This window comes from Procambarus clarkii, chromosome 14, assembly GCF_040958095.1.
Source record: "Procambarus clarkii isolate CNS0578487 chromosome 14, FALCON_Pclarkii_2.0, whole genome shotgun sequence".
Taxonomy (NCBI): Eukaryota; Metazoa; Arthropoda; class Malacostraca; order Decapoda; family Cambaridae; genus Procambarus; species Procambarus clarkii.
Window position 1 is genome coordinate 10,821,717 of NC_091163.1, and position 19,436 is coordinate 10,841,152.

At 45.9% G+C, this 19,436-nt stretch overlaps 1 protein-coding gene across 8 annotated transcripts in view; it reads left to right on the forward strand.

The window, feature by feature from the left end:
- Positions 1 to 19,436, forward strand: part of Vps13D (vacuolar protein sorting 13D) — a 249,867-nt gene that overhangs the window by 195,668 nt on the left and 34,763 nt on the right. For 7 of the 8 annotated variants that reach the window (XM_069324372.1, XM_045763846.2, XM_069324374.1 and 4 more), the window contains 5 exons: positions 248 to 400; positions 15,625 to 15,771; positions 15,906 to 16,078; positions 17,250 to 17,469; positions 18,487 to 18,661. In XM_069324372.1, the coding sequence (XP_069180473.1) occupies positions 248 to 400; positions 15,625 to 15,771; positions 15,906 to 16,078; positions 17,250 to 17,469; positions 18,487 to 18,661 (868 nt within the window). The remainder of the gene's footprint in view (positions 1 to 247; positions 401 to 15,624; positions 15,772 to 15,905; positions 16,079 to 17,249; positions 17,470 to 18,486; positions 18,662 to 19,436) is intronic. The other variant, XM_069324377.1, reaches the window with a different exon arrangement.

Here is a 19,436-nt window from a genome sequence, read left to right on the forward strand (position 1 = left end):
CTGTTGTGTTAGTGCAGAATGTCATCTTGCCCTGACTAATCATGGTTCTGTTTAATAAATCATTCAGTGATCTTTCCTTAGGGAGCATCCAATAGTCAGAAAGGAGTTTTCATATTCACTGAAAACAAGATTTTTTCTTTGTGTCATTTGTACATGTTATCATGTACAATATTCAGCACAACTAACAGAAAGGAAAAATAATAAGGTTTTTATCTTACCTGTATTTTGCCAATATTCTTTGTTGCAGATTCAACTCAAGATTCATGGTGGACTTGGCTTGTCTGTGATTCAACAAACCCCTCCACAGGAACTCATATATGCCAAGTTATCTGATATTGTGTTTGAGTATCAGAGCTCCCTGCTACATCGAACTGTTGACTGCAGTGTAAGAGATATTCAGGTAAGGCAGTTATAAATTTTTTAAATATCTGTACATTGAGTTGAAAGTACTCTAATAGATTTTTCAACACCAGTGAAGTTTTTATATTTCTCAATACTCATTAACCTCCATCATGTATCTATCATGAAAATGGACACTGTAGCTGTGCCAAAAAAAAGCAAACAAATAATTTATTGTAAAATGATACATTTGTATGCAAAAACTATGGAAAATAAAAATACTTTTCTGATTATGTCAGCTGTTGGAGTAAGCCAGGTGGCAGGGGTCATTGTTTCATTTGTCATCATGTGAGAGTGCTGACTCAGTGGTATGGGGGAGAGGAATCCTATGATGACATTAGATGTTTTTATGTATGCTGTTTCACTTACCAATTTCCATAATGTAGTACTTGTGTTAAATAACTTGGGTTGTGCGCACACAATTGACAAACACGACGATTGATTTGTATATGTATGCCTACAATGTACACACACCTAGTGCATGTCAATCTGTTCTTGGCACAGCTTGGAGTAAGTGTCTTTCAACTTCATTGTACTTTGTAATTAATCTTTTCAGCTTTTTTTTTTCTTCTGTTTTTTGTGAAACTTTTATCATAGAACCATAACTGACATTTTATTATCATGGGAAATACCCTTAGATTTAAGGAAAATAAAATAAGCCATAGATACTTGTAAAGATCAAAACTACTTCAAACCCTTCATTAAACATGCTAAAACTAGAAGATAAAAGAAATAGAGGTGATATGATCACCATTTACAAAATACTAACAGGAATCAACCAAATTGACAAAGAGGAATTCCTGAAACCAACATCACGAACAAGAGGACACAGATTCAAGCTAAGGAAACAAAGGTGCTGAAAAAATATTAGAAAGTTTTCTTTTGCAAACAGAGTGGTAGACGGTTGGAACAAGCTAAGTGAGAAGGTGGATGGAGGCCAAAACCGTCAGTAGTTTCAAAGCGTTACACGACAAAGCGTGCTGGAAAGATGGGACACCACAAGTGTAGCTCTCATCCTGTAACTACACTTAGATAATTACAAGATTTTGATGTATAAAAGGCTGAATACACAAATTCATAACCCTTCCCATGCTTCAAAGTCCTCTACAGTACACACAAGACTCCTAAAAGATACAAGACATATCCATTAAAAATTAAAAATTAGTGACTGGAATAACATTCTGCTTGTCTAAATTTACACGTGTTAATATCTTCGTTAGTCCTGTTCATATAAAAATCTAGGGAAATATAAAAGCTGAGGAAAAATAAAACTCAACAATAAATCCATAGAAGAAATCACAGAAATGACCAACCCCCTCGCTTCTACAGCAAATTGAATGACATTGCAAAGTAGAGAAGTAAATGATGACCAGACCACACACTAGAAGGTGAAGGGACGACGACGTTTCGGTCCATCCTGGACTATTCTCAAGTCAAGACAATCGACTTGAGAATGGTCCAGGACGGACCGAAACGTCGTCGTCCCTTCACCTTCTAGTGTGCGGTCTGGTCAACATACTTTAGCCACGTTATTGTGACTCATCGCCTGCATAGAGAAGTAAATGTTTGAAATGGAACCCAAGACTCGGCACTTGGTCCTGACTCCTAGAATTTCATATTTATAACAGAGGTGCAATAGTATGAGCACTCAATGGAATATGGAGTAAAAACTTGGTTATTATTAAGATAACAGTAGCACTTAATCTAGCAGATATAGCTCAATTTCACAAGGGAGTTGCAATAGCAAAAAGCTATTGAAAGGTGCAGATGACGAGTCACAATAACGTGGCTGAAAATATGGTGACCAAACCACATCAGAAAGTGAAGAACTTTCACTTATAATCGTGCGGCACTGGCAGAGCTGCTCCAGCTTGCGTTCAGGGTGGATGTTACTTCCGCCCTGTTCCGTAAGCTTTCTCGTGCTTTGTTTCACCTCTGGCCTGCTCATGCGCCACCTGAGCCGTCCTGGTCCTTGGACCGGGTGATCTTTTTTCTCTTTTCTCTTCAGTTTGTGGTTGCCCCTTCAGTTCAAGATTGTTTTTCCAAAGCTCTGTTTCTGTTGGCATTGGCCTCTGGGGGTCGGGTTGGTGAGCTTCATGCTCTCCTCCAGCACAGGGGTTTCTGCTCTTTCGATCCTGGTGGTCAGGCCGGAGGTGCATCATGTGTTGTCTGGTTGCGGCTCTTCGCCATTACCTGCGCGCCTCTGCCTCTGTGGTTGTGGACGCGATTTGGGTTGCCCCAATTTCCCTCATTCCCTGTTCCAGGGCTCGGGTCTCTCAGGTCGTCCACAGAGTTATTAGGTCTAGCCAGCCTGCAGTGTATCTTAGTGCCTATGAAGTTCGTAAGTATGCTGCTTTGGCTGCCGTGTTTGGTAATATGTCTTGGGCTGACATTCGGGCACAGGGGTTTTGGAGATCGAACAGGGTCCTGTCCGCCCGTTATTTGGTAAATGTACCTGGTCCTGGTCGTTCGTGTGTGGCTTTGGGTCGTATGTTGCAGCCAGTTGTCTCAAATTCGAGTTGATGTGCACGTTGCAACCCTCTCCTAGGTGAGTCCCTCATTTACTTGTCTTTGGTTATGTAGCTCCAGGGAGCCAAAGAGGGTCAACACAGAAAACCAGCGTTGAATGAAATGCAATTTTCTGGGTGAGACCCAGAGGCTTCCTGGCACCCTCCCTCCCTCTGCTCGGCGTTTTCATTTTTGATGCTCAGCCTACGAACTGAGATGTGAGTAGCTAGCGTGGGGGTCTGGAGCTCCCCCCACCTCTCCCTCTCAGGGAGGGGAGGGCTGCGCGGACAAGCGTCGTGGAGGCGGTGAATGACGTTTGCTTGTTTTGTTATGTTTTTGGGGGAGTTCTGTCTCTCTATTCAGTTTTCGATGGGAATTTCTACCAGGTGGGGTTTGTTTTGTTATGCCTACTTTTCTAGTTGCCTAATCCCGGTCAGTGGCAGACATGGAATATTCCCGAACACAGGGGGGGGGGGGGGGGGGGGGGGGGGGGTTTCCATAGGCCATTGCTCCCTTTGTCTCTGAGGAGGCCAGGTTCTGGCTCGTGGTACCCGGTAGGCAGAACTCCATTGACTGATGCCCAAGATTAATATAGCGTACAGTATGTCAGTCCGATAGCTCCAGGGAGCCTCGGGACTCACCCAGAAAATGACATTTCATTATATTCAACTTTTTTTTCTGTGGGGAGCCCCTACGGCTCCCTGGAGCTTATCGGGCTAATGTATGTTATGTTAGACCGGGACATTAGCTAAGGAGTTCAGACCTACCAGGGACCAGCGCCAGAACCTGGCCCCTTCAGAGAGGTTTCAGGGAGCAATGGCCCTGGAAAACCCCATATGGTTGGGGGTTTTCCTTATCTGCCATCGACCGGGGTTAGGCACCCAGAAAGGTAGGCGTAACAAAACAAACCCCACATGGTAAGAAACTACAACAAAAACCGAACAGAGAGGTAGAAAACTCCCTACAATCCCAAGGAAACAAGCAAACAAGCAAACATCACACTTTACTGCCGCGCCGATCGTCCGCGCAGCCCTCCCCACCCCGGGAGGGGGAGGGGGGAGCCCCGGACCTACCGCGCCGGCTGCCAAGCTTCAGTTCGTTCGCTAATGTCAACCGGGATTGACGCTTCTCTGGCCTCAGTTTCCTAGGCGGTGTTTGCCTTGTGTGGCGTTCACTGCCGTGTGTTGTGGTGTGCGGTGGCCAGGAGTACTTCATCAGTGCCGGGGCTGCATGTGCTTAGTGGCTGACTTCCCTAAGCGCCCTTTGAGTACTGCCCTTGCGTAACAGGGTTATCTTCCCTGGGGCGTTCGGGAACCATTCCCGTAGAGGTTCTTGCTGCTCTGCATTTGCCTCGCCCTTGGGGCCAGCTGGGGCTTGGGGCCCTTGTTTGGCCCTGGGTAGGGATTGGTATTGTGCTGGTTAGGGCGTCAAGGTGTTGCGCAGCCTGCCACCTATGCGGCGGCCGGTTTCTGTTGCCTCTGGAGACGGTGTACTTTTGCGGGGTTTTTCTTTTGTTTTTCATTTTCTTGCCTGGTGGGGGTCTGCCTAAGGTGGTTATAGTTCCACTGGTAGTGTTTGGCGGCCCTCTGCTAGGCCCCTGTGCTTGTACACGTCTCAGGGGTTTTCAGTGCTATAATCTACCCTCTTGTTATGTTTGGGTTTTGTGACGGTAACGCGTTGGTGTTCGGCTGTTTAAGGCTAGGGGTATGGCCTCGTCACATAGTTATAAAAAAAAAATAGAAAAACTGGAACTTCGTCTGTGGTAAGGTAAGGAGAAGACACACAAAACACAAGTAAAACTTTAACAATGAAATTTTAATTACGTTAAATAAATCAAAACATGAAAATAATGCACAAACAAATTTGTATAATAAAATCAATGAATCAAAATAATAAGAATACTTAAATGACACAATGAAAAGTTACGTTAAGGCAAAATAATAAGAAGTGCAAAACAAAAGGTAAGTGGGAGGTGCTGGAATATTGGCTTAAAGCCACCACCTCTCTCAGTACACGCTAACGTCTAGCTGGGAGGAGTGCTGGCTACGAAAGCACGGAACATTCTGAAGACTGATGTTGGGGCGACCCCAGACATCGGGTAGTATGGGGGGGGGGCGAGGCAGGTGCAGCCAGACCGGCGACCAATCAGCGGAGTCGTAGCGATCAACGGGTAGTTTGGTGGTTGGAGTTCGAACAGGTGGCTGGTTGCATACGTTTCTGCTCACCCTGGCAAGCCTTGCTGGTGTTTGTTGTCGTTGTTGGACATTTCTTCCATAGTCTTTTATATAGTTGTGAAGACGTAATTTTGGAGGGAAGAGCAGGCTCAATCTCTTGAAGGAGATTATCGTCACAACTCTCCCCCGAAGCCTGCGGTTCTGGAAGAAGTACGTCGTTATGTGGTGGAGTAATGGATGGAGTTGCTTCTACTTCATAAACTCTGGAGAGGTCATGGGCTAAGATGTTGTCAGACTCTTGGTATAGCGTGTCTCCAGGTTGAATTTCTGCAGTTAACAAGCCCATAGTAGAAGACGTTGAGATGAGAAGTGGGCGTGCTGCAGGAGGTGTAGGGTGGTGTGGTCCGTATTGATGGTGGACCGAGCACTTTTCAGGTGTGGAGTGACGTGCTGAAGCTTCAGGATGAGGAAGAGTAGCTCCTTGCCAATTGTTCCATCGTTCCTTGTAGCAGTAGTCGCTGACAGGTGTATTCTTCTCGCCTCGTTGCTGCATCACGACACCACCATCGTCGGTACCATTGGCGTCGACATGGAGGATGTAGGGCTTATCTGACGAGGTGAGAGTGGAATTAGAAGAGGGCATAGGAGCACGAGTATTATCCTGAAAGCATTTGGGAAGATCATTAAGGATTTTGGAATTAGAAAGCGCTGACTCCTTGTCAGTGCTTTCGGGAGGAGAAGCTGGGAAGGTCTCACTGTGGATGTAGGGTTCTGTGAATGTGGAATAATTAGTCAAGACAGTGGGAGGAGTACCATTATATTGCTTCAGGAGGTTGACGTGGCACAGCTGGGTCTTCCGCCGCCTATCTGGAGTCTCTATCACATAATTATTATTATTCCTGCACTCTTTGACGCAGTAGGGTCCTGAAAATCTGTTTTGTAAAGGTGAACCTGGGATAGGGAAATAAGCAAGGACGAAGTCTCCCGGCTTGAATTTTCTTACTTTGCTGGTCTGGTCGTAATGAGTCTTCATTCTCACCTGGGCTTTCAATAGATTATCATGAGCAAAGCGGTGGACTCTCTCTAGAATGTGTTGAAGGTTTTGAAGAAACTGGGGCACATTCTGATGCTCACTGAAGGTGGCATCTCTGAGAGAGTCTTTGAAAGCCTTAAGGGGAGTACGGCACTTACGGCCGTAGAGCATCTCATAAGGAGATACTCCTAGGGACTCATTGGGGAGACTTCTGAAAATACACATTATTAGGTCAATCTGCTTATCCCAATCCTTTGAGGTTTCACTACAAAACTTTTTCAAGAGTGCTTTGATGGTCTGATGACTACGTTCAAGAGAACCCTGTGAAGCAGGATGATAGGGGCTGGACAATACCTGTTTGATGTTGAACTCCTCCAGTGTCCTTTTGAAGAGATCACTGGTGAAGTTGGTGCCACAGTCACTTTGAATCTCCCTGGGAAATCCGTATTGAGTGAAGATCTTCAATAGATGTTTGATAACCGTAGCAGCCGTGATGTTCTTCACTGGAACTGCTATGGGAAATCTGGTGGTAGGACACAGGATGGTTAGGATGTAGGCGTTACCTGAACTGGTCCGAGGTAAAGGACCAACACAGTCTATTATGAGTCTGTGGAAAGGTTCCGCAGGCACCTGTATGGGAATCAGTGGTGCTCTGGGAATGGAGACGTTCGGTTTGCCTGCCATCTGACATGTATGACACTGTTTTACGTACTGTTTGACGTTATTTACCATACCTGGCCAGTAGTAGTCTTGGCGAATCCCATGGTAAGTCTTGTTGAAGCCGTAGTGGGAGAATGCTCCATGGGCCAGGTGTAGAATAGTGGGCCGCAGGCTGGTGGGAATCACAAGTTGTTCGGTGTTGGCCCAATCGTCCTCCTCCTTCAGTTTACTGGGTCTATATCTGCGGTAGAGCAAGTCGTTCTCTAGGAAGAACCCAGGAATACTGTCGGGTTGAGTCTCAGCCTGGAAAAACAATGGTGTTAAAGTAAGATCTTCCCTCTGCAACTTACGGAACTCCAACTTGGTCAGATGCGGGGGTAGTTTCTGAGGGTCTTGAGGGACAGCGGTGGCAGTAGAGTCAGCTGGCTGTGGACGTGCGGCTTGTGCACGGGTGGTCACGAGAACCGGAGGAGAAACTTCATCACTCTCTTGAACCTCTGCTGGAACATACTCGAGAATAGGATTACTTGGCACAGAGTTACACACCTGGGGTTTGTCCATGACGATCAGGTTGGTCGGTTGCAGGTCTTCTGCCAAGTCGTTGCCTAGGAGAAGTTGCACTCCAGGCATGGGAAAAGGCTTTTCCCTGACGGCGACTTGGACTTCCCCGTTCACGTAGGGACAATTCAGGTGGACTCTGGCGAGAGGGTATGGAGTGGTAGCAGTGAGGTCAGTGATGAAGACCGTTTCCCCGGTGTAGACTATGTTGGGCACAGCCGACTTCAAGATGATCGATTGTAGAGCCGCTGTGTCCCTCAAGATCTTCAATTTGAAACGTCCCTCCGGATTTGAACCGTTGGCAGAGACAGTTCCAGTATACAGGTGGTTACTGAAAAGAGAAAGATCATTAACATCAACACCAACATTCATCACAGGCTTACCGGACTTAGGAGGAGTTGGTTTGGGTCGTTGTTGGTCAGTGGTTCCCTTGTATTGAGACTTACCACACTTGTCTATGGTATGTCCATAGAGTCTACAATACTTGCAGTACAGTTGTGAACCAGCTTGATCGGGGCTCACCTTCTCATAACTGTACCACGACTTCTTACTGGAGGATGGTTCAGGTGTCAGCCGGTGGATGAGGCTGTAAGTGTCAGCCGACTTAGCACACTTCAGGTAGTCGGTTTCTTCTTTATCTGCTAAGTAGAGGCGGACAGGAGGCGGCACACGTCTCAAGAATTCTTCAACAAGCATCAGGTTGACGAGTTCTGTAAAAGTAGAGACATGTGCTGCTTCCAGCCATTTCATGAAATACCTCCGTTTCGTGTTAGCAAACTCAAGGAAGGTAGTGGTACTTGCCTTCAGGTGGTCACGAAATTTCCTTCTATAACTTTCAGTAGAGAGGAGGTAGGCGTCCAACACTGCTTGTTTCAGAGTGTAGTAGTCATTCTCAGACGCCAAAGTACTGAGTGTGACTGCAGCTCTACCTGTAAGATGGACTCTGAGAAGTGTGGCCCATTGGTCGACAGGCCAACTGAGTTGATTAGCAAGGGTTTCAAAGGTGGTAAAGAACACATCAACTTCTGCTTCTACAAAGGATGGCATTAACTTACTTGCATGTGATATATTAAAACTGACGGGAAGATTGGCAGTAGCTTGTTGGCGTTGAGTGAAGTGTGAAGTTTCCAAGGCGATTTCACGTTGACGACACTCTAGAGCCAGAGTCGCTTGTTGTTTGTCATGTTCGCGTTGCATCTCCAACTCTCGTCGTTTGGTTTCAAGCTGTACTCGTTCCCGCTCCTGGAGTGTTTCAAGCTGTACTCGTTCCCGCTCCTGGAGTAGGGCAACCTCACGTTCCTGGAGGGCGAGTCCGCGTTCTTGTTCTTCTCTTCGTATGGCAGCTGCTCGTTCTTGTTGTTCGAGGGCTTCCCTTTGCTGCTCACGTTCAATCTTGGCCAGCTCTAGTTTGAGTTTCAGCGTTGCCAAATCAGTTTTATCTGCAATATAGTAAGTTTCATGAGTTTCAGAGTCTATCTTACCTTGCTCTAAATAGTAATCCAGCAACAGGTTGTGTAGGTCATTTTTGTTGGCTTGGTAGGGAACTTCTAGTTGATACTCATGTGCAAGAGTTTGTAGTTCAGTCCTCTTGGCACGACTCAAAGTCCCTATTTCACCTGCTGGATTTGCACGGAAAGTTTGGAGACGAAACATGGTGAAATTAGCAAATAAAGGTACACGAATGTTCAATAATGAAATGTCAGAAACAGGACAACGTGGCAACTGGCACCTATCCTGTGTGATCTTTAACAATTAACGTTAAGTGAAAGATATTAAATGATTAAATTAAATCAAGGGCGCAGGAAATCTTGTACCCGGTACTCATGTAAGAGAATAAGGGCAAGAAAATCCTACTAACAAATGAAACAAAGTTTCGAAAACAAATGAAACAGTTAAATGCTTCAAAAGTAAAATTGGTAGTCCAAGGATGTAGGCATACCTTGCCAAGTCTCTATAGGACATAAAGCAAGTTTTTCCTACTGAATTTAATATGATACTTACAGAATTAGCGAACTTTTGTGCTCTGAAAAAATAAGCTAATTCCCTACCGTTGTATGTATCATCATCTCTGACTGACGTGTAGGGGTGCGAGGTGTCAACTGGTGACGAGAACTGCTGCTGAGGTCCCAATTCAGCAACTAAAGTTCGAGCTAGAGGAACTATGGCCCTCTTTGTCCTCCTACAGTCAGATTGCAGAAGATTGGGTACTCTTGACCCGGGGCAGACCACAGTACCAGGGTACCAATATGATGATCTGTCAGAATGAGAAATATTCAAGGGACATAGATGGTAAATACGAGTAATAACATGGAGGGAGAGATGACCAATTAAGAGTATGACTGAGGCCTACAGTCACCACGTAATCCAAAGTTGTCTCACCTTCACTATATGTTACTCTCGTAATGCACAATACACCGCACCTTATAAAAAATGAAATTGAATGAAAAATAGTAAAGCTACGTTAACAGAGTTAAATACGCTTACCTTAAATTACCACTTGGCACCAGTACCTGAGTGAAGCTCCTAGGACAGGCCCCCATAAAACTTGTGACGGTAACGCGTTGGTGTTCGGCTGTTTAAGGCTAGGGGTATGGCCTCGTCACATAGTTATAAAAAAAAAATAGAAAAACTGGAACTTCGTCTGTGGTAAGGTAAGGAGAAGACACACAAAACACAAGTAAAACTTTAACAATGAAATTTTAATTACGTTAAATAAATCAAAACATGAAAATAATGCACAAACAAATTCTTATAATAAAATCAATGAATCAAAATAATAAGAATACTTAAATGACACAATGAAAAGTTACGTTAAGGCAAAATAATAAGAAGTGCAAAACAAAAGGTAAGTGGGAGGTGCTGGAATATTGGCTTAAAGCCACCACCTCTCTCAGTACACGCTAACGTCTAGCTGGGAGGAGTGCTGGCTACGAAAGCACGGAACATTCTGAAGACTGATGTTGGGGCGACCCCAGACATCGGGTAGTATGGGGGGGGGGCGAGGCAGGTGCAGCCAGACCGGCGACCAATCAGCGGAGTCGTAGCGATCAACGGGTAGTTTGGTGGTTGGAGTTCGAACAGGTGGCTGGTTGCATACGTTTCTGCTCACCCTGGCAAGCCTTGCTGGTGTTTGTTGTCGTTGTTGGACATTTCTTCCATAGTCTTTTATATAGTTGTGAAGACGTAATTTTGGAGGGAAGAGCAGGCTCAATCTCTTGAAGGAGATTATCGTCACAGTTTCTTAACCGGTTAGCAACACCTTGCCCGGGCTTCCCGTAGTTGTTACCCTACGGGCCCTGGAAACCCCTGTCTGGGCTCGGGGGACCATTGAATGTGTCTTCCGGGTTCCAACCCGTCTTGAACGGGATCGTTGGTTGCTGTTCCCTTGTCTCCGGGTGACAGTCGCCATTTTTACCTCCGTCATGCTGCCTGTTGGGTCACTGACACCTTGACCCGGAGTCTTGCGAGTGATTCTCTGCTTGTTCTCCAGTACTCTCCTGATGTTATTACTGTTCAGAGTACAGGCGGCGTCCATGTTGCAAGCTAGGTTAGGTTGCTGCAACATGCTAGGTTGGTTTCCCACTCGAATGCCCCGTGGCCGCCCCGTTTGGTTAGGTGCTGCTCGCCCCTTTCTCTCCATGTTCCCGGCTCCGGACCGTCTGCGGGTTTCGGGGTCGGGGCGGGGTTCAGTTGCGGCAGAGACTCGGGCGGTTTTCGGGGGATGCCCCGTTCGGGTTGGGGACGGAGGTTTGAGCCTGTGCCTCCTGCCAAGGCTTCTGGGTCTTACCAGCGGCCCTTTCTTGTTGCCTTTCCCATGGGCTCTTGCTTTTCTTTACGGGCGGAGGGCTTGGAGGACGGCTCTGCCCCGGGGCCTCTGTTGTTGGTTCCCGGGGCTGTGGGGGTTGCCTGCTAGCAGTTCTGGGGCGGTTTTGCCCCTTCCGGGGTTTTTCTGCTGTTGGGCGTCGTTTTTCGCCCTTCCAGTCTGCTAGCTTCCCACATTTGCTGGCGTGTTTTTGTGTATTAAGCGTCAGTCACAGCCCCTGCTGGCGGTCATTTTCGTCTGCCGGTTTCCCGGCGTGGCCACCAGGGCGGCGTTGCGGTTTGTTTACATGCGTCTGGGTGTGCGAGCGAGCGTCTCTGGTGAGTTTTCAAAAAATTTGCAGGGTTTTTGTTCTCCTGTTGTCGTTTCTTTGTTTTTCTGGTGTTTTCTTGCCGTTGCCTGTTTCTCTGGGAACGTTTGGGTGTTGATTTTGGGTCTGAGCCTCTGGGTTTAGGCTCAGTGCCCCTGGCTGGTATGCTTGCTCCCACACCTTGCCCCTCGGTTTTCGGTCTGTTGGGACCGTTTTCCCAGGGCGTTCTGCTGGGGTCTGTGCTTTGCCTTTTAGTGGTGTTCTCCGCCGGCAAATGTGGTGGTTTGGGCTCCCCCTGGTTCGATTCTGGGTTCCTTTGGGTTCCTTGGTTTCGTTCTGGAGGTTTCTTCCTCTTGGGCCCCCTTTTGTGGGTTCAGGGGACTTTGTTTCCTCGTGTGACCCGGTTCTGCCTTTTGGGGTTCCGGGGTCTTCCTGGCTTGCAGACTGAGCTTTTTGGGTCTTGGCACATGTTGTGGTTGTGCTGGGACTTTGTGGTTTTGCTGTCGAGGTGGGCCTTTAGATGCAGTTTTGTGCCTTCTTTGCCTGGCCGGCGTAGTGCTCTTTGCCACTAGTCGGCGGCTTGTGCTTTTACAATATATGTCCTCACCTAGTTGTGCTTGTGGGGGTTGAGCTCTGGCTCCTTGGTCCTGCCTCTCAACCGTCCGTCAACAGGTGTATCGGTTCCTGTGCCTCTTGGGCTCTGTCATGTCTACATGTGACATTGTATGGGGGTCAGCCTCGTTCCTTGTGTGAGGAGTCGCCACATTACTTCTTCGTGCTTTCCCGTTCCCATTCTGACAAAAAAAAAAAAAAAAAAAAAAAAAAAAAACTTTAATTCTATCTGTGGCTCTTTTGGGTACTCAGTTTCCACCTGTGTCCCCTAGTGCGTGTGCCCCTTGTGTTACATAGCCTGTCCTTCTCAAACCTGTCGATTCCCTTGGGTATCTTGTATGTGGTGATCAGGTCTCCCCTCACTTCCTCTTCCAGCGAAGTGTGGTTTCATTCCCGTAGTCTCTCCTCATGACTTCGGTAGTGTACTTTTTCTTTCTGAAGGGGTTCTGTTCCCTTCTCTGTTGACTGGGCGCTGGGGGAGCAGCTTGCTCTGTTACCTCTCGCTTGGTCCCGCTGTTGGTGGGCGCTTTGGGTTGTCTTCCGGCCTCTGCTGGCGTCGGAGGCCGGCTTCTCCCCCTTGGGGGGGGTTCAGAGCTGGCGGGGTGGGCTTCTTCCCTGCGCTTCGTCTTTTCCTCTTCATGGGTGCGTGGGGCGTGGTCGATCCGCCCCATCCTTCTGGGCTTCCCGTCTGCTCTTTGCAGTCATGGGCTTTTCCCGTCTGCTCTTTGCAGTCATGAGCTTTTCCAGTCTGCAGTTCTTCTGGACTACTTCCGTCTGCGCCCTGGATCCTCTGCCCTGCTCGGAGGACTGTTGTCTCCTGTTCGGATTCTGTTAGGGCCGGGTGCATGGATGGTGGACCTGGACCTCCAGGTCACTTCTTGGCACGTTCCTCTCCAGTTTTTCTGGGGCTAGCACGGTTGGTAATTACCTATGTGTACTTACCTAAGTGTAGTTACAGGATGAGAGCTACTCTCGTGGTGTCCTTTCTTCCCAGCACTTTGTCATATAATGCTTTGATTATAATTCATATTGTCATATAATGATTGTCATATGTCATAATGTCTTAATATGATTGTCATACAATGCTTTGGTGGTGGGGCTTCAGGTTTGCTGTTTTTATTGCATTCCCTATTTTGTGAAGGGCACTTTGTATACTCTTTGCATCTTTACCGGATCTTCGTGCCCTGTCTGCGTCTGAGATTCGGTGTCTGGCCTACCTCGACGACTGGCTGGAGTGGGCTCCCAGTCAGTCCGCTTGTCTGCTCGCCAGGGGTTGGTTCTTTCCAGATCGCTGGGTTTGGTTTCCTGGTGATCTGGAGGTTTTACCTTCTGTTTCCGTCCCGGGTTCGGACCTGGGCCTTGTTTCAGACTCTTGGGCCCCTCATTGTCTTCCCTCCAGAAGTGTTACTGTGGCTGTGGTCCCGCCTTTGGCTGTTCAGGCTCACAGCCCGGTTCAGGTGTTCCTGGCTGTCTGGTTTGCGCTTCGGAGGGTTTGGGTCACTAGGTACTCTACCATTCAGCTCTGTTTGGACTGTTCTCTGGTGGTTCTTGCCGGAACCACAGGGGGTTTGGTTAACCGTGTGGTTCGTGTCCGGGGTGTGTCCTGCGTCCTGGTGGACAGCTGTCTCGGTTCATTCCTCTTCGTGGGTTGGCCAGTCGTCGCCGATTCGTTTTGTTGGCTCTGTTGGGCTTATGGACTCCTGGCCATGGACGTCTTCGGGTCGGCGTGGTCTAGGCGTCGCCCGTTTTGTGGCGCCCTTCCCACCTGCGAGGACTTCCCGGTGGAGGCTTTCGGCAGGCCTGGTCGAGGTGGGGGGTACCTGTACCTCTTCTCCCGGTCCAGCTGTTGCTTCGGGTTCTGGCTCGGTTGCAGCCCATTCCCACGAGAACAGTCCTTATGGTTCCACGGTGGCCGGCCCGGCCTTCTTTTCAGACGCTGCTTGATAGGTGTCCGTACCCGGGGCGTTTTTCCTGAGGCTTCGCCTCTTTCAGCAGGCCGAATCGGTCCTGTCCGTGACTGGTTCGGCCCTCTCTTTGGCTCTTCGCGTCTGGTATTTTGACGCAGGTATCGCCATCTCTATGGTGTTCAGGTGGCTTTGTTGACGGTGTCCCACCTGCGAGCTTCGTCTTGGAGACTGTATGACGTTTATTACGTTTTCTCGCGTTTTGTTTCCCCTCCGGCCTGCTCATGAGTCGCCTGAGCCATCCTGGTCCTTGTTCAGGGTGCCTTCTCTTCCCCTCAGTTTGTGGTAGCCCCTTCGGTTTCAGTTTCCTCCTCTTTGGTACTGGTGGTAGCTTTATTGGTGTGCAGCCTTTCTCTGTCCTGGCGACGGTCGAGACGGCTGCTTTCCGGAGGGGTTCTTGGGGTATTGGTACTTGTTTGGTTTGGCCGGGGGGTGCGTCCTGTGTTGTCCAGTTGTGCTTTTTGCTGTTGCCAGCGTACCGTGCCTGGGGATGCGCTGTGGTTGATCCGGTTCCTTCGTTCCCTGTTTTCAGGGATCGGGTCTCCCGGGTCGTCCGCAGTGTTTTCCTTCTTCCTGCGGTCTGTCTTTGCGCCCGTGCTGTTCAGACGTTTGCAGCAATTGCTGCTGTGTTGGTGACGTCTCGGGCTCATTTCGGGCGCAGGGAATTGTGGGTCGCACAGGTTTTTGGCCGCCCATCCATATGTGCGTCTGTTCTTGGGCGTTCTCGTTGCCTTGGGTCACAGGTTTGCGACCGGTTGTCTTGGCTTTGCGTTGCAGAGTTTGTGGCGGCCGCCTCCCGGGTTAGCCCTTTCTTTTCCTTCTCTTTGGGTATGAAGCTCCAGGGAGCCGTAGGGGCTCCCCACAGAAAACCAGCGTTGAATGTAATGAAACGCCATTTTCTGGGTGAGCCCCGGAGGCTCCCTGGAAACCCTCCCTCCCACCGGTCGGCGGTTTTTTCGCGTTGGTTGAAGCTTAGCTTCCGAACTGGAGCTTGGCAGCCGGCGCGGTAGGTCCGGGGCTCCCCCCTCCCCCTCCCGGGGTGGGGAGGGCTGCGCGGACGATCGGCGCGGCAGTAAAGTGTGATGTTTGCTTGTTTGCTTGTTTCCTTGGGATTGTAGGGAGTTTTCTACCTCTCTGTTCGGTTTTTGTTGTAGTTTCTTACCATGTGGGGTTTGTTTTGTTACGCCTACCTTTCTGGGTGCCTAACCCCGGTCGATGGCAGATAAGGAAAACCCCCAACCATATGGGGTTTTCCAGGGCCATTGCTCCCTGAAACCTCTCTGAAGGGGCCAGGTTCTGGCGCTGGTCCCTGGTAGGTCTGAACTCCTTAGCTAATGTCCCGGTCTAACATAACATACATTAGCCCGATAAGCTCCAGGGAGCCTCCGGGGCTCACCCAGAAAATGGCGTTTCATTACATTCAACGCTGGTTTTTTAACAATACAGAACATGTCTGTGTTGATCCATATGACAGCTTAACATATAACCTGATTTATTTATTTCCAATTATATTTTCAATGATTCTGGTAAGTTTTCTAGGATACTGTATTTTACTTTTTATGAACCATTTTTGGTGTTTATATCAGGTGGATAATCAGCTTCAAGGTGCCCAGTGTGCCGTGGTACTCTACGTCACCCCTCAGAGTAAGAGTGATGAGACTCGTCATCTCCCTGCTATGTACCTTACTGCTCATCAGATCTTATCATCATGCACGAATGCATACATATTCAAGGTAACGTGATCTTTTCAAGAATTATTTGCTTCTTAGCCATGATATGTATTATGCTTAACAGGTAATGGAAATTAAATTAAAATGAAACAAATAATTAGGTCAGGATTTATTTACTGTACTGTACTTACCAACAGAACTTAATGGTAACCACGAAAAATTTGACCGTTACTCTGGAAGAAACACTGTTGTTTAAGCTGTTTTTAATGATTGGGTATGACCAGTCCGACTGTGAGCTGGAAAAGGTGGAGGAGCATCAGTACGACATGCGTAGAATGCTGGCTGCTGCTACATCAGTCAATGCAACAAGGTATTTAATCAATATACTTGATTTGTTTCATCAGATGATTTAATGAACTATTGACTCCTAGCAAGTCATGTCATGCAGCCATGCATATTTTTGTTTACATTGCAGTTATCGAAGTCATGCCTCTTGAAATAAGTTCATTTTGTCTGAATTTACAAACAGAAGTATCTGGATGTGAATGTGAGGTTGTGCAGTTAGTCCTGATCTGACCTGTACCCAAACAAGACAGGTACCTGTACCTGGGGCTTGACGGCTGAGTGGACAGCACTCGGGAGTCATAGTCTTAAGGTTCTGGGTTCATTCCCTGGCAGAGGCAGAAACAAATGGGCATAGTTTCTTTAACCCTGATGCTCTGTTCACCTAGCAGTAAATAGGTACCTGTGAGTTAGACAGCTGCTATGGGCTGCTCCCTGGGGGTGTGTAACAAAAAGGAGGCCTGGTTGAGGACCAGGCCACGGGGATAGTAAGCCGTGAAATCTTCTCAAGATAACCTCAAGATAGTCTACTAAAGTGAGGCAATTGTCCACAAAAGGGATGTAACTTGTCTAGAAGGTTTGATGTATTTTACTTAAGAATTTAGCCCAACTGTACTTACAAGTACTAATAACTAGATGCAATGATTGTATCTGATCAAGGAAGATGTCCTCATTTGTGTCAGGTATCTCTCTCAATATAATATAGCCTTTCTATTTGTGGATTTTAGAGATAAGACCCCACAATTTTTCATATAGCCAACATGTATATGGTTCACACAGGAAACCATCTGCTTCCAGGATCCATGCAGTTTAACACCCAGTTGTGATGACTTTCATATGGACTTGTCACACAATTGGGGCAGGTAGACAGTAGTCCACCGATGGACCAACTTGCTCTAACACATTAGAAATGCTCTGTACACTTGGCACCCCTTCAAGCAGTTATTGAATACCCAAGAAATGCCAGTTATCATTCTGCAAACTACTGGTAAACAAATTAAAAGCTACACAGACCACCATCAGATAGCAGCACTGCCCATCACATTCAGGTGCCAGCTTTGAGGACTAATGATGGTACTGATATAGAAAAAACATTTGCGGGTCAAATTTCAAAAGCTGTTGGATACCTGGATTTGGGAACTTTATGCAACCAGCTAAAAAAGTTAACTGTAAAACTTTTACATTGCTTTTATTTTCAGATACTACTTCACTAGTCTCGAACTGCATCTCACTCAAGTTAGACTCAGTGTTCTTACCTCAAAAAAATTAAGTCCAGAACTCAAGAATATAAAAAGAAAAATGGGGCTGACATTGGTCAGGTTTGAGAATGCAAGTGTGAATTTGGAGCCTTTCATTCGTTGTCATCCATTTGAAACCTCTCACTTTTTGTTTGACTGTATCACTAAACACTACCGGGAGGTAAGTGAATTATGGTAGTTGTATTTTGTTTGTATTATCTGTTTTATTTCATAAGTTTTTATTTGCTAATTTAAAATGCAGTTGTATAGCACATTTGACCTTAACCCTTAAACTGCACTGGATATTTTGATGCATTTCTTGTCGTGTGCACGAAATAAAATTCTTCTGAATATTTTAATTTTATAGTCTAGAAAAAATAAAGATAAAAACAAAACTGAAACATTCCTAAGCTTGGTATAGCACATATATGTACTATATTAGTACTAGGATTGCTAGAAGAGGTTAGGTTAGGTTCTATGTCCATATTGGGGTTAAACAAAACTTTCCCATTTAGCTAAATTCAGTAATATGGAATGTCAACATTTTGGTGGTACATGACTGCATATTTGTATGTTCCACCAAATAGTTACTGTAAGTGCTTTCATTTTAGGAGGATGAGCTGTATTATATCAAAGCTGAACCAGTCACCTTAAGGTGTTATTACCCTTAAAATAACAGGATCCCAATTAAGAGATATGTTACAATATACCTTGCCTGTTCACCTAGCAGTAAATAGGTACCTGGGAATTAGACAGCTGCTTCCTGGGGGTGTGTAACAAAAAAAGAGGCCTGGTCGAGGACTGGGCCGCGGGGACGCTAAGCCCCTAAATCATCTCGAGATAACCTCAAGATATGAAGAGAAATAGTGAGCAAAGCAATTTTGGTTGGATACATTCTGCAGAAGGATCTCAATGGATTAACCCTTTTAATACTACTGTCATGGGTCTTATATTGCATGTTCATCTTGTTCTTGTTCAATATCTTCTCTACCCCATTTTTACCTACTGTATTCAAAAAGAAAATCCAAAGTTTGTGCATTTCAAATAATTTGGAATGTACAATACTCATGCAGTACATACAGTACATGCAGTGCTTGCTATTGGCAAAAATTTATTGTAATAATAGGAATACTGTGTAGCATATTGCTTTTAAATTTATTTTAGAATCTTATCATTAATAATTTCTTACTTATCTCAGGAGCTGAAGTCACAGGCGATGAAAATTCTTGGGTCAACAGATTTCTTAGGTAATCCGTTTGGTTTCTTTGCTGACGTAAGCGAAGGAGTGAATGAACTGGTTAATGAAGGATCAGTGGGTGGCCTAGTGTGGAACGTAACGCATGGCATGGCCAATTCTACTGCCAAGGTGACGGGTAAGCTTTTGGCCTGCTGCAATGTGACATGCTTTTTGCCACCTGTTTGTCTGCATTAACATAAGAAATTGATCCATCATTAACAAGAAATGAGATATATATGACAGTTTAGCTGCTCATATCAAGTAATGTAATAGCATTTTGTTGAGATACTTTAATGTATTCAATAAGTGTTTGGGATTTAAACAGATATATTTTAGATTCTTACTAGGTGTGTACCAGTTTGGTCATTTTACCAAAAAATATATGAAAATGCATAAAAACACATGGCAAGAATAGTATGACTATGTTATTTGTTAGAGCAGAGAACCTTAGAAACCAAGAAAGTCAGCCTATCCTTGTCTTTTATATGGACAAGTCTCTGCTTTTTATAATATAAAGGTTAGTTATATTAAAATATTCATTGTTCATTGAGAATTATTTAAAGTCTTCTGGATAATGTAGTCAAAATAATTGTCAGCACAGTGCAGTTTTGTGTAAACTGAAACGTAAAGATCTGCCATAACAGATATTGTATATATATATTGTAAGTACAGTTTATTGTGTGTGTGTGTGTGTGTGTGTGATATATATATATATTGTAAATATGTACAATATTTACAGTAGATAGCCCTAGGATAGGTAGTTTTGTTTGACTATTCTTCTTTATGTACAAATATATATATATATATATATATATATATATATATATATATATATATATATATATATATATATATATATATATATATATATAATACATACATATACATATACAGTATATATATATATACAG